Source organism: Euleptes europaea, chromosome 1, assembly GCF_029931775.1.
Source record: "Euleptes europaea isolate rEulEur1 chromosome 1, rEulEur1.hap1, whole genome shotgun sequence".
Classification (NCBI taxonomy): Eukaryota; Metazoa; Chordata; class Lepidosauria; order Squamata; family Sphaerodactylidae; genus Euleptes; species Euleptes europaea.
In genome coordinates, this window is record NC_079312.1 from 162,600,042 (window position 1) to 162,614,490 (window position 14,449).

The 14,449-nt window shown below is 52.1% G+C and overlaps 1 protein-coding gene across 1 annotated transcript in view; it reads right to left on the minus strand.

Annotated features, from left to right (window-relative positions):
- The window catches only part of MARCHF9 (membrane associated ring-CH-type finger 9), a 44,285-nt gene extending 32,858 nt beyond the window's left edge, over positions 1 to 11,427 (minus strand). The window contains exon 1 of the mRNA XM_056859441.1: positions 11,020 to 11,427. Within this exon, the coding sequence (XP_056715419.1) occupies positions 11,020 to 11,412 (393 nt within the window). The 5' untranslated portion in view covers positions 11,413 to 11,427. The remainder of the gene's footprint in view (positions 1 to 11,019) is intronic.
- Positions 11,428 to 14,449: the final 3,022 nt, after the last annotated feature.

The window sequence follows — 14,449 nt, forward strand, 5'->3', positions numbered from 1 at the left end:
ACTGTTAGTCCCAGAGAAACATTCTTCAGCCACAGTTGAAAATACAGACAGCAGGGTAGGACAACGGTCAGCTTTTAGAATCAGAGACCTCAACACCTCAACATTCAGAGCAAGAGATTGGAAAGAGCCAGGATAAGAAGGTCTATCTGAAACTAGGGTGGTGCTGGAAAGTATTGTCAAGTGGCAGCTGACTTATGGCAACCAGATTGGGTTTTCAAGGCAAGAGATGGTTTGCCTGCCTCTGCAAAGCCACCCTGGTCTTTCTTGGTGGTCTCCCCTCAAAGTACTAACCAGGGCTAACCCTGCTTAGCTTCTGAGATCAGATGAGATTGGGCTAGCCTGGACAATCTAGGTCAGGGAACTGAAATTATACAACTGATAATTGACATGATGATGAATAATCCATCAAGTTTCCACAGGTCGAAGACTGGTTGTTGTGAGTCATTGATTAGAAAGTAGCACGCGCAGGATCTCACGATGAGGCATAAATATAAACAGGAGCACCCTGTGCAATGGTTGTAGCGCGCTAGCATAAATTTGACAAGGGTTCACACTTGGAATACTGGCAACTGCTCGCCTCTATGATTTACTTTTCTATGAAGCATCTCTAGGAACTCATTTAATCCCATAAAAATCTTTGCCTGCCATTCCGATCACATACTGGTAAGGAATACTGCCCTACTACATGAAGACACATGATACCACAACCTTGCGGTAGCTATGGAAGATAGGATCTAGACAGTGGCTGGGTGGGAGACTTCAGTCTTTTATGCATGGCTGTTTCCCTCATGGTCACCCTCCGACGACTTCGGGTCTTTGTTGTGATTATGCATGACATTTCCAACCACCAGAGGTCACCTCACTCTCCCCCTGCGTTTCCCCGCATTTTCAGAGACCTGTTTTATCTAGAATTTGAAAATGCGCCCAAAACGTGAGGACACGCAGGGGGAGAGCGAGGCGACCTCTGACGGGTCGGAAACGGCGTGCATAATCACAACAAAGACCCAAAGTCATTGGTGGGTTGACTGCGAGGGAAACAGGCATGCATAAAAGGCCTCCCTGAGAACCCTCCACACGCTGCCTTGAATTCCACAATGGAAGAAAAGTAGGATATACATGCAGGGTTGCTGAGAGAGTAGAAATAAGGGGTCAAAATCCTGGGGGCCCTAGTCACTATGGGTGCCCCTGAAGCTGGAGAGGTCCTGCGATTTATTTCATATGTTGTTCAGCCCGGGTCTGGGATGAACGAGGCAGGACCCTGCGAGAATCTTTGGGTGGGGCTTGTGATGGCGCTCGGCAGCCCTGTACACATGTCATAAATCAGGTGAAATGTTGAGTGGCTGGGGGATCTTATGTTGGTGTGTGTATGGCAGGAAATCTTCTTCCCGACCCCATCAAGCCATAACAGAGTTACCAAAAATCACAAGGTCTCAAGACAGAATTTGATACATTTATTATTAAGTCACAGAATTCACTGAACGGACTGTATGCATGTGGGAAGTGAAGCAGGGCTGATCCTGAACCCTGCTTGGATGGAAGACTGCCTGGGAAATGCTGATTTGAGGGGGGGTTTTAAACAGAGCAGATGACAACCACAACAATTAAGTAGGACCAATGAGGTCCCTGGATTTCTTGTAAGACTGCCCAGGTAAGGCAAACACCTTGATCCAATTTCCACAATGTGATGGATGGTACATTTCACAGGCACAGAGGAGACAGCTATTGCCCAGGAAAAATGTCCCCAGCCTGACTGAAAACCTTTATAACCCATTTCAGGTAAAGGGGAGCCGAGGGGGCAGTTTCACCCTGGAATTTAAAGGCATATTATAGCCCAAGGTACCTGCTGACCTCCAGGTTTGAAGCATGGGGCAGCAGAGCAAAAAGCAGGGGTCCCCTTCTTCTACAGATGGTGGGGGGACGGGACATGATAGAGGTTTCTAAAGTTATGCACAGGGTGAAAAAGGCGGATAGAGTTTCTTCTCTCTCCTCTCCCATAATATCAGAACTCAGGGGCACCCAACGGACAACCAACACAGACAGCAGGAATTACTTTGTTTAATAATAATAATTTATTAGGTCTATGACCGCAGTCTTGGACCAAGGAAAGAGGGAGGGAGGAGAACACAAAGGAAGGATAGGAAACATAAAACGTAGTAAACATAGTAAACATAAAACAATATTAAATTAACAGTGCTAAAAACCAGGCGTCAGCCCGATAGATAAAATTCCTAGCTAAAATAAACTAGGGGCGGAGCGAGCTAACTAAAAGTTGCCAGAGGTAGGCATCGAAAGTTGTTTCTTCTTAAGTGCAACCACTCTGGCCAAAAAGCGAGCCACATTTGATGTTACCAAACCATTGTTTAAATCGCCAAGCAAAAATGGCAACACCCAGGCATGTGAAGGGAGATTCAAGCTAGTAAGAACTGGAGCAATTGTGGGATTCACTGCCGGTGGGTGTAGTGATGGCCGCTGAGAATAGATGGCTTTGAAAGGGGGTTAGACAGATTCATGGAGGAGAGGTCCAGTCATGGCTACCAGTCATGGCGACCAAAGGGACCTTCATGTTTAGAGGTAGCAAAGCTCTGAATGCCAGTGCTAGGGGGAAGGCCACGGCCTCCAGGCCCTGTTCGTTGGCCCTCCGAGGCAACTGATTGGCCACTGTGTGGATCAGGATGCTGGACTAGATGGACCGCTGGTCTCATCCCGCAGGGCTCTTCTTATGATTTTATCCCTAGGAACTCCCCACTCTCTCGTGCTTTCTAAAAAGTGGAAACGACAGACCACCCTGCTTCAGAGGATTCTAGCAACCCAGAATCGGTTAAGGAAGCCATGGCTCCCACGTCTGTCCCAGAAACCGAACGCGTGAGAAATCTAAGGGAAATAACCCATAATTAAATAAGCCCAGAGAGCATTGGGCCTTTGATATTCCTCAGCATTTCTCCAGCTGTGTGTCAAGACACCCCAGGGATCACCACGCACCTTCAGGAGGTCAGGTAGGAGGGATTTCTTTTTGTGGCAGAGGCCCTGAACGAGAACGCTGAAAACAAAACGCAACACAAAGACCGCTACGGACCAATAGCAGATATTTCTGGGTGTAAAAGAACCCTCTTAGGTACTGAACCTAAGAGGTTAGGGTTGCCAACCTCCAGGTAATAGCTGCAGATCTCCTGCCGATAGAGATCAGTTCACCTGGAGAAAATGGCCACTTTGGCAATTGGACTCTATGGCATTGAAGTCCCTCCCCTCCATAAACCCCACCCTCCACATGCTCCGCCCCCAAAACCTCCCACCAGTGGCAAAGAGGTACCTGGCAACCCTATAATAGGTGCAGGACTGGTTAAGGATCAGCTGGCAAGGAGGGAGGACATAAAAGCCTTGCTGGTTCTGGCTGTCAGACTCAGTAACTTGGAAAGAACATTACCGCATGTAAATACTCCTGAGCATAAGGAATTTAGGGAGAGAAAAGAGCAGATCTGAGTTTGGACACAGGAGGCGTGCAGGGAGGAGGGGACTACACCAGGCACTAAGCTGCACCAAATGCTAATAGTACTAGCAATAATAATAATGCTTATATACTGTGTAAAAAAAGCTGGGGAGGGGAAGGGACATGGCTCAGTGTTAGAGCACCTGTTTGGCATGCAGAAGGTCCCAGGTTCAATACCTGGCATCTCCAGTTAAAGAATCTGGCAGTACATGATGGGGAAGAACCTCCGCATAAAACCCTAGAGAGCTGCTGCCAGTCCGAGTAGACAATACTAACTTCGATGGGTCTGATTCAGTATAAGGCAGTATAAGTGCATGTGGGTATGGAAGCATTTTAATTAATAAATAAAGGAATAAACCAAGGACCTAACAGTGCCAACCTAAGCAGAGGAATGCCCTTCTAAGGCCATTGACTTCAATGGGCACTTGAACACATGAACACATGAAGCTGCCTTGTACTGAATCAGACCCGTGGTCCATCAAAGTCAGTACTGTCTACTCAGACTGGCAGCGGCTCTCCAGGGTCTCCGGCAGGGGTCTTTCACATCACTTACCTGCCTAGTCCCTTTAACTGGAGTTGCTGGGTGTCACTGGGTTTAGGATTGTACTGTAAATCAGCCAGATGCCTCCTTAACAAAAGTAATTAATCTAGTTTCTCATCCACTTCACTTGGGGCCCCAGCATGCTCAGGCCATGGCTTTGAGCTATGAAGGAAGGTGTTTGCTCAGAAGCGTCAGCTTCCACAAGCACACTTGAATCTCCAGAAGAAACGCCTGGCCTGCCATTTGCAGTTTAGAATGCACCCCTCTTCTGTCCCACCCATACAGCCAGCAACGATTTCTCATTTCAGGCTGTTTTCCCTGAACAAATCACAGCCACCCCTATAGCGTTCACATCAGGTCCTTTTTCACCTTTAATTTCTTCTCATTATGAAGCGGAGGGCAATTTCACGCATTGAAAAGTCGAGTCACCGACTCACAGCAACCCCATGATGTTCCATCTCATGGGGTTTTCAAGACAAGAGATGAGCAGAGGTGGTTTGTCATCGCCTTTTACTCCATGGCAGCCCCTGTCCTTGGTGGTCTCCCATCCAAGCACTGACCCTGCATAACTTCCAAGCTTTGACGAGATCGGGCTAGCCTGGGCTATTACGGCTGCTGCAATTTTGCACATTACTCGGGGGCAAATCCAGATTTGCCATGGAGTGTTGCATTCAATCACACTCTGTCAAGCGTATCTGTACACTATACTTTCTTGCAAAACTTCCTTTTCATCTATTCAGTTTGCATTACTGTGTGTGAACCGGCCCAGGTAAACACTACCATAAAAACATAAGAAAAGCCCTGCTGGATCAGACCAAGGCCCATTAAGTCCAGCAGTCTGTTCACACAGTGGCCAACCAGGTGCCTCTAGGAAGCCACAAACAAGACAACTACAGCAGCATTATCCTGCCTGTGTTCCACAGCACCTAATATAATATGCATGCTCCTCTGATATTAGAGAGAACAGGTATGCTTCATGACTATTACTCATTTTGACTAGTAGCCATGGATAGCCATGAACATGTCCACTCCCCTCTTAAAGCCTTCCAAGTTGGCAGGGAGTTCCACAAAAAATTAGGCAAGGGAAGGCAGCTTAAATGCCTGGGCACACTCAGGAGTATACCCAGCTGAACATAGTGGGGCTTGAACACATGAAGTTACCTTACACTAAATCAGACCACTGTCTATCAGGGTCAATATTGTCTACTCAGTGTGGCTCTCTAAGGTCTCAGGCACAGGTCTTCCACATCACCTACTACCTAGTTCTTTTTAACGGAAGATGCCAGGGATTGAACCTGGGACCTTCTTACTTGCAAAGCCAATGTTCAATCACTGAGCCACGACCCTTCCCCAAAGAAAAGGGCTTCCAGCCTGTTTGTGAATGCACAAAGCTGCCTTGGTCTATTCAAGGCCAATACTGTCTACTCAGGCTGGCATCGACTCTCCAGGGTCTTAGGTGGAGGTCTTTCACATCACCTACCGCCTGATTCTTTTAATTGGAGATGCTGGGGATTCAACCTGGGACATTTTGAATGAGAAGCAAAGGCTCTTCCACTGAGCCACAATCCCTCCTCCTACTTACTGCTCAGTAAACCTACATAGGATCAGGCTATGATAGGGCAGAATAGGATCTCATGCAGAACCACTTCAGCTCAAGGAACTCCCTGATGGATTTTGTTCCATATTAATTAGTATCAGGGAGGGAGGTGCCATTTGGTGGCTGTCTGCTTCAAGCATCAAAATGCCTTGGGCTGGCCCTATATAATTAAGTCACTTGTCTCAAGTACTGGGAACTAAATACTAGTGAATCCTGGCTCAAGCTAAACTACAGAGATGCCAGCCAGGGCATGGCAGATTAATTGCCAGTGGGCATGAACCACATATACATAACAAGTGGCCCATGTGGAAGTACAATCACATTTATTTATGATTTATTTTATTTTGTTAGATTTATAACCCGCTCCTTCCCGGCCAAGGCTGGGCTCCGAGCAGCTAACAATTAAAACCAATAAAATTTAACAATAAACCAATAAAATCCATTGGACTGATTGGCGCACATTAATAGCACACTGGGCCATAGTGAACCGGGTGGAGAAAGGCAATCCGGCCCCACCAAGAATAGATGGAATTACATAAACAAAGAGGAGGTGGGCAGGGAGGCCAGCTATGATAATATATACCATGGATGTCCTCCACCATAGGCCTGGCAGAACATCTCTGTCTTGCAAGCCCTGTGGAATTGCAGAAGGTCTCGCAAGGCCCCAGACTAATTGGACAGAGAGTTTTAAACTCTCATCTCCTAGAACTTCCACTACTCTAACCACTACACCACACTGGCTCTGGTCTCGGCCTTGAACTAGTAAGTTTACGGCAGAAGTTATAACTGAACCACAGACTTCCTGCTTTGCAGGTCCCTCTCTTAGCCAGAAGCCTTCTCCTCAGGGCAAGCAGATGCAGATACCCCATAATGCCAAGTGACAGTACAAACACAGAAGAAAATATATCGATCCACGTGGGCATCCCTGACCTGGATGGCCCAGGCTAGCCTGGTCTCTTAAGATCTCAGCAGCTACGTAGGGTCAGCCCTGGTTAGTACTTGGATGGGAGACCACCAAGGAAGTCCACGGTTGCCTTGCAGAGGCAGGCAATGGCAAACCACCTCTGTTCGTAGCTTGCCTTGAAAACTTTACAGGGTTGCCATAAGTCAGCTGCAACTTGGAAGAACCTTCCAAGACCATGTGGGCATATCTATGCTCTCCTTCCACACCTGAGTTATGTTTATTTTAACACAAGGGAACTGAAGCACACATGTTCACAACTACACTGGAGACAGGAATTTGATTGCATGGACATACATGCACACACACACACACACACACATCTTCATTGCTAGAAGGATATTTGGCACATGAACATGCCAACAAAATGTGACAGCCACAAGTACAGTAAATATAAATGTGCCTATATCAGGGGTGGGGAACATCAGGCCCGGGGGCCGTATAAGGCCCGCGAAATCATTTGGTCTGGCCCTTCATGGGTCCTGGCAGGTCTCTAGCTCAGAACGATGCTGGCCTGCCTGAATCTCTTGGGCCCAGCTGGGGACAGCAGAGCTCAAAAGCGAGTCTCTCTTCGTGGCAGACACTCGGAGCCGTCTCCAGTCATGCCTCTTGGCTAAATGTTTGACCAAATATAGCAGGCTAGTTTTTAAGTTGATAATTTTGTATGGCCCGCGAATGATGTTATAAATATCCAAATGGCCCTTGGCGGAAAAAAGGTTCCCCACCCCTGGCCTGTATGTACGTTGAGTCATGCCTAGAAACATGCATGTGTCCCCACCATCCAGAGGTGAAAATACTCCACTATTTCCCCAATGCAAACACACATGAACGTGCAGAAAATGAAAAATATATGCTCATCTTCATGAACAGAACCTCACAAATACCCTTTTTGAACCTGTGTATAAATAGACAGGTCCAAAAGTAAACTGGTGTTTGCACACACAGCTCCACATGCAAACAATGTGTGCAAAACAATGCGTGCAAATACACACACATTCACTTGTAAACCATAAAACCAATCACACCCTACAAAGACACCTGCCCTGTGACTTGGCTTCTATTCTTTCCATCAGTTCTAATGAATATCGGTGCCACTTTCCAACACAAAACACGCCCTTATCTCAACGTGGACTGTGATTCGCCACCAGTATGCAAAGTGCCAGATCCAACAACAGCCTTTGTTCCACGCATCAACACCCCAACTTCTTTCCATACCTCAGCGGCAAACAAGTCAACACGCCCTCAACCGCCTCTCGCCACCCCGTACCACTGAACACTTCTGGAGGAACTTGCTACTTCTGCTTGGACAATCGCACACATCCATCGTAACCCCTGGACACAGTCGAAGCATCATGTTGTGCTCGCAGTCAGGATGTGCCAATTCCCCTCTCCCGGAACTAAGTTCTGCTTGTGACAGGCTGCTGGGAGACGGTGATCGCAAATTCCAGATTGAGTAATCTGGAATTTTTTAAAAAGTACAATTCTGACTAGCTCCATAACCTTCCCCACCTTCCTCAGACAATCCTGCACAGTTCCCTTGTTTGTGGATTATTCAGGACCACTTCACATCATGAGGAGGGGCCGTGGCTCAGTGGTAGAGCATCTGCTTGGCATGCCGAAGGTCCCAGGTTCAGTCCCCGGCATACCCAGTTAAAGGGACTAGGCAAGAAGGTGATGTGAAAGACCCCTGCCTGAGACCCTGGAGAGCCGCTGCTGGTCAGAGTACACAGTACTGACTTTGATGGACCAAGGGTCTGGTTCAGTATAAGGCAGCTTCATGTGTGACATTTTTTTCCAACATAGGTACAGCCTCTAAGAAAAAAAAAACCATTGTGTGCAATACTGGCCTCTTCAAAATGCCTCTACCTCCGGCTCTGGCAGCCTAATGCAAACTCCCTAGACTACGGGCCAAACTCTTCCAAATTGTGCCATCAAGACTGCGCCGGAACCCACCTTCTCTGTCCTAGACAATCTGCATGGGGAATTGACAATATTAAATACTGTGGCGGCTTGATCTCCAAGAACATGATTAATTACAAATTCCACCACAAAGGAAACCCTAATCTCCACTCCGGTGTCTGTCTGTATTTAAGCAAGTCCCCAGGAGGGAAGGATGAAAACAGCTCAGCAAAGGGATGGGGTCTCGCTTCTCATATTCTCAAACCTGCAAGGATTTTCACGGTAAACAAAGCCCACCCTCCCTTTCATCCTGCAAAAAAGCTCCCAGATATGTCAGCTCCATACATTGCAGCTCCTCTAACTAGGGCATGGGGACCCTCAGGAAGACGTTCCCATTGTCTACACTACAGTATCTCTCGCACAAGGGAAAAAAAAGCAGAACACACACACACACACACACACACACAAAACCCATCCCTTCGCAAACCTGCGAGCTGCTCGTGCACTTCAGACCTCCAGATTAGGCTACTGGGGGAGCACAGCCAAAAGAGCTTGGGGTTCTTAAGAGGGAAACCCGCCTTTGCTGCAAGAGGTGACCACAGGGATCAATAGGTGGCATTTCTCAGAACCAACGCGACTACTCGGGAGGTGTGGTCTCCTTCCCACCAACACACAAATGCCCAGGCCCACTTGCCAGGCGTAGCTTTTAAACACCCTATTGCTTTCTGCCTGCCGGAATCCCCAGCATTCTCCATCATATCCTGTTTCCAAATATCCTCCCTTTTTTTCTGCCTTGACTCTCCTCTATTCGCAGGGTAAGAGTTCTTCTTTGTCTTCACAGCACAACCCCCACACACACACACCTCACTCCTAACAGCAGCTGGTTGGGAGGAGGAGGAGGGAGGAGGAATTCCTGGAGAGATCGCCTCAGCAGAAGCAAACAGGGTACAATACCAAGGGGGTACAATATCACGGTCCCTGCCCAAAGCCTGGGCATCCAAGCCTGCCCAGAGACGTGACCTTTTCCCAAGCGTCTCAAAGTAGTACAGGCCTCTGGCTCATGGAAGGCCCCATTCGTACCTCAAAGAGTACGTCCCCACAAACACCTGGGCAGTGCCTCTCTACAGGTGGCACGCTCCCCTCATCCACCCATTTTTCCTTCACCTTCCCCTTTGATCAAATGTAGCCCACCTTCAACCCCCCCCCCCTCAAATGATGTATTAAAAGAGTTTCCTTTGAAACAGATAACGTAGGAAGGTGAATCTCTAAGACTGGGGAGGTGGCAAGATTGGGAAAAGCCCCTACCCATATGCCCTTTTTTCACACATCGATCCAGGGCTCACCGAGTCAGGACGATATTCACCCAGGCACACAACAGTTCTTAGGAGGCTGTAATACCACCAGAACATGTAGCCCGTTGGACAATACTACCACAGCATCTCATGGCATGCTTACAAAACGTGGACGGTGCTTGGCACATATTCCCCAGTTGGCACAGTACCTTCCCGCCCTTCCTACCGCCCGGTCATGGTATCAAGTAGAGAAGGTACAACCTGACCCTCAGCAACTCTCCCTCTCTCTGTATCCATTAACAGAGTTTTCAATGTTTTGGCAAAGATATGGCCTGGTTGGCACACACCTTCAGCAAAGCCTGGCCACGATGCTCTCCAACATCCAGAGATACCCAAACAACAACATCCTTCTCCCACAACTTCAGCAGAGAAGCAGAGAGTCTGGTCCAAACGCCATCGACCCAACACCCTGCCACACCCTTGGCTTTATCATCTCTGATCATAGGAAATCACCCTCTTGCTCGGTGCCAGGCAGACGACCGAGTCCACACCTGGGCACCCTGGCTAGTTGGTGAAGTCACCAAACTACACCCAGCCACGTGCCCGCATCCTTGCTCTCCCAGTCACCCGGCCTTGAACCACCAGGCTTACCCCTAGTCCTCTGCCTCTTCCCACACGAAGCTGCCTTAGACTGAACCAGACCCTTGGTCCATCGAAGTCAGTATTGTCTACTCAGACCGGCGGTGGCTCTCCGGCGTCTCAGGCAGGGGTCTTCACACCGCCTACTCCCTTTAACTGGGGACGCTGGGGATCGCACCTGGGACCTTCTGCACGGAGGGGGGCCGTGGCTCAGTGACAGAGCACCTGCTTGGCGTGAAGTCCCAGGTTCGATCCCCAGCATCTCCGGTTAAAGGGACCAGGCGAGGAGGTGATGGGAAAGACCCCTGCCCGAGACCCTAGAGAGTCAGAGATGACAATGATGATGTGGTAAACGTCCTTACTATTACCAACTGCTAAAACAGTGGATCTTCCATAGTTAGGGGAAGTCTTCCTTGCTGTCTCATTGACTTGATGGACCAAGGGTCTGATTCGGTAGAAGGCAGCTTCCTGTGTTCCGGCAGATGCTCTACCCCTCCCGCCTGGCCGAGGTGCCCGCTGCAGGCGGCTCTCCCCCCATGCCCAAGCCCACCCTCGGAGAGCCCCCCCTGACCTCTCCCCTGGCTGGCAGCGGCGTTGCCCACTGACCTGCTCGGGCCCCTGGAAGCAAATCCGGCACTGCGGCGTCCTCATGCCACTGTCCAGGCTGCTGGTGAGCGACACGGCGTCCAGGGCTCCTCCGGCGGCGGCGGCGGGGGGCTGCTGGGCCGCGTGCTGCCCGGGGGTCTGGGGCCGGGGGTCCTTCTCCTCCAGGGCCAGGCTGCGGGGCCGGGCGTGGGCGCCGCCGCCGCCGTAGTACTCGGCCTCGTCGTCCTGGCGGGCCGAGCAGTCGGCGAAGGGGGGCCAGCCGCAGCCGCCGCCGCCGCCGCCGCCCGGCGCCCCCCGGCCGCCCCCGGCGTCGGGCTCGGGGCGGCCCCGCCGCATCAGCACTAGCAGCTTCAGCTCGTTGAAGAACATGCGGATCCGGTACTTGAACATCATGGACGTCCTCCGGCGGCGGCGGCAACCAGGGCTCGGGGGCAGGGGGGCTCGGGGGGGGGGGCGATTAGCTGCGCCCCTGCCCCGCACGGGGGGACGGGGCCGAGGAGGAGAGGGGCGGCAATGGGGAAGCCCGGCGGGGAGAGCGGGGGCCGAGGCGCCGCATGTTGGGCCCCGAACGTGGGAATGCCGGCGGGCGGGATGGGGGGGGCAGGTTGCGTGTTTACAGGTGCCTGGGGGGGGGTTACCGGGATCGGGACCGAAGGGGGGTGGGTGGGGGCTGGCGGGTGGGGCCGAGTTCAGGCGAGGCGCCGGGCAGAGCCCCCCGGGCGGCGGCGGGAGAGGAGGAGGAGGAGGAGGAGGAGGAGGCGCCCCCCTCCTCCCCCCCGGGGGGGCCTTCTCCCCCTAAGACCCCTGCCGGACCGCCGCTCCCCGCGGGGCAGGGCCGAGAGCGCAAGGCGGCCGCCCCGTCGGAGGGGAGGGCGGCTGGGATCCGGCCGGCGCGGTGCAAAGAAGCGGAGCGCCTCCTCTCCTGCGGCGGCTTCCCCTCCTCCGGGCTCCGCTCTCCCGGGGAGTCCTACCCGCCGCGCCGGGCGCAGGGCCCCTCTCCTCCTCCGCCGCCGCCGCCGCCTCCCCTCGGGGGGCCGCCGCACCGGCGGGCGGCCCTTTTGTCTGCAGAGCTACGGCGCCGTCCGCCCCCTCCAGCCGCCGCCGCCGCGCCGCCGGGCCTGGAGGAGAAGCCGCAGCAGCAGCAGCATCGCCGCCGCCGCCCGGGTCTCGGGATGGCCAAGCGGGCCAGCAGCCGGGGCGGGCGGAGGCGCGTCTGTCGGGCTCCCGCTGCTGCGGCCCCTCGCCTCTTTATGCGGCCCGCCCCGGCGCGCCCCGGGGCCGCCCGCCCGCGCTCCCCTCCGGCCACCCCCGGCGTCCGGGGGCTGGGGCGCGCCGCAGCCCTGCTTCAGAGCCCGGGAGGGGGAATATGGCTTCTCCTTCCGGTACAGCATGTTAAATAAAACATTGCGGGAGGGAGGGAGCGAGGGAGGGGAGCGCGCCGGGGGGGGGAGCGCACGGGAGGGCGGGCGGACGGGCGGCGGCGGCGGGGGCAGCGAGGGGCCGGTGCGTAACAGCTGCGCCACTCCGCCTGCCGAGCAGCCTGGACCACGTGGAGGGTGGAGGGCGGAGGGGAGGGGGCGTCCCCGGGAAACGTGAACAGGGCCCTGGCAGGCGGGACCCCTCCCCTTCCAGACACGTCTCGGAGAGATTCCTAGATAGAGGCCGGGGCGGGGGGGGGAGCGAGGGCGAAAACGCCCCGTCCCTTGAGCCTCCTTGAATCCCGGCTCTAGCCAGGATCGACCGCGCATCGGGCGAAACGCAGGCGTGCCATCCCGGCTCAATCCCGGCTGAAGCAGGGATTCAAGGAGGAGGGTGAAGCGACCGGGCGGGTTCGCCCCGAGAAGCCATTTTTAGAAACTGCCTTGCGAGATCAGATCCCAGCCCCAGCCTTGCCCGGATGCCCGGATCACATCGCGTTGGGCGTCCGGGCGCGGGAGGTGTTGCCCGGGAGTGGCCGCTCTTTGGATGCGCGTTTTCCCCCCCTCCGTCCGAATTCTCACCGCTCAAGCAATGGCCACTTATGGAAAAGGGCAAGAGTCCGGTAGCACCTGAAAGACTAACACAAATATTTTCTGGCAGGGTAGGAGCTTTCGTGAGCCGCAGCTCCCTTCTTCAGATACAGCTAGAATGTGAATCCATCGGTCTTTAAGTAGAGGAGAGTGAATTCAGACAAGCACTAGTATGGAAATGTTAACTGTATGTAAATGTGAATAGCAGGCGTGATGGGATGAGGTGTGGTATGCAGGAGAGTCTGTGATGTCCAGGGGAGAGATGGGTGTGGAGAAATCAGCATTGCTAATGGGCCATGAATGCAAGGTCTTTATTCAGCCCAGGCAAATGCTTTGATTTTAGTTTGAATATCAACTGTAATTCAGCAGTTTCTCTTTCCAATCTCCCTTTGAAATTCCTTTGTACCACACCTAATCCTATCACACCTGCTATTCACATTTACATACGATTAACATTTACATACTAATGCTTGTCTGAATTCACTCTCCTCTACTTAAAGACAGATGGATTCACATTCTAGCTGTATCTGAAGAAGTGAGCAGTGGCTCACGAAAGCTCACACCCTGCCAGAAAATATTTTTGTTAGTCTTTAAGGTGCTACTGGACTCTTGCCCTTTTCTACTACTGCAGACAGACTAACACAGCTACCCACTGTGAATGGCCACTTATGCATGGGAGGTTTTGCCTTGGATTTGCCACTCTCTAGATGCACACTTTCCTCCGTCCAAATTCTCACAACTCAAGCAATGGCCTCTTATAGAAAAGGGCAAGAGTCCAGTAGCACCTTAAAGACTAACAAAAATATTTTCTGGTAGGGTATGAGCTTTCGTGAGCCACAGCTCACTTCTTCAGAACGAAAGCTCATACCCTACCCGAAAATATTTTTGTTAGTCTTTAAGGTGCTACTGGACTCTTGCCCCTTTCTACTACTGCAGACAGACTAACATGGCTACCCACTGTGAATGGCCACTTATGCATGGGAGGTTTTGCCTTGGATTTGCCGCTCTCTAGATGCACACTTTCCCCATCCGAAATCTCAAAACTCTGCAGGGGGGGCTTATTGTTGAATTCGGAGAATTTGGATGGGGAAGATGTGCATCTAGAGAGCGGCAAACCCTCCCATGCGTAAATGGCCGTAGGGATTCAAAAGCTGTAAAACCCTGACAATTGTTCTCCCCAAACTGGCTTCAGGCCCCGTCAAAATATTGGAGCCCTGGGGGTCGAGGGTGTGTGTGTGTGAGTTGCTTTGGAAATTTGGGACATCCAGGAAGGAAAGGATTTGCTTCCTGGTCCAGTGGCATTTGGGGATTCCAGGTGAATAAAACACACACCTGCACGTGCGGGAACTCTGTGCCTGCAGCGCATATGGAGCTGTGAGTCAGGGTGTGGTGTTGCAGAACAAAGGGAGTTGAAATAACTT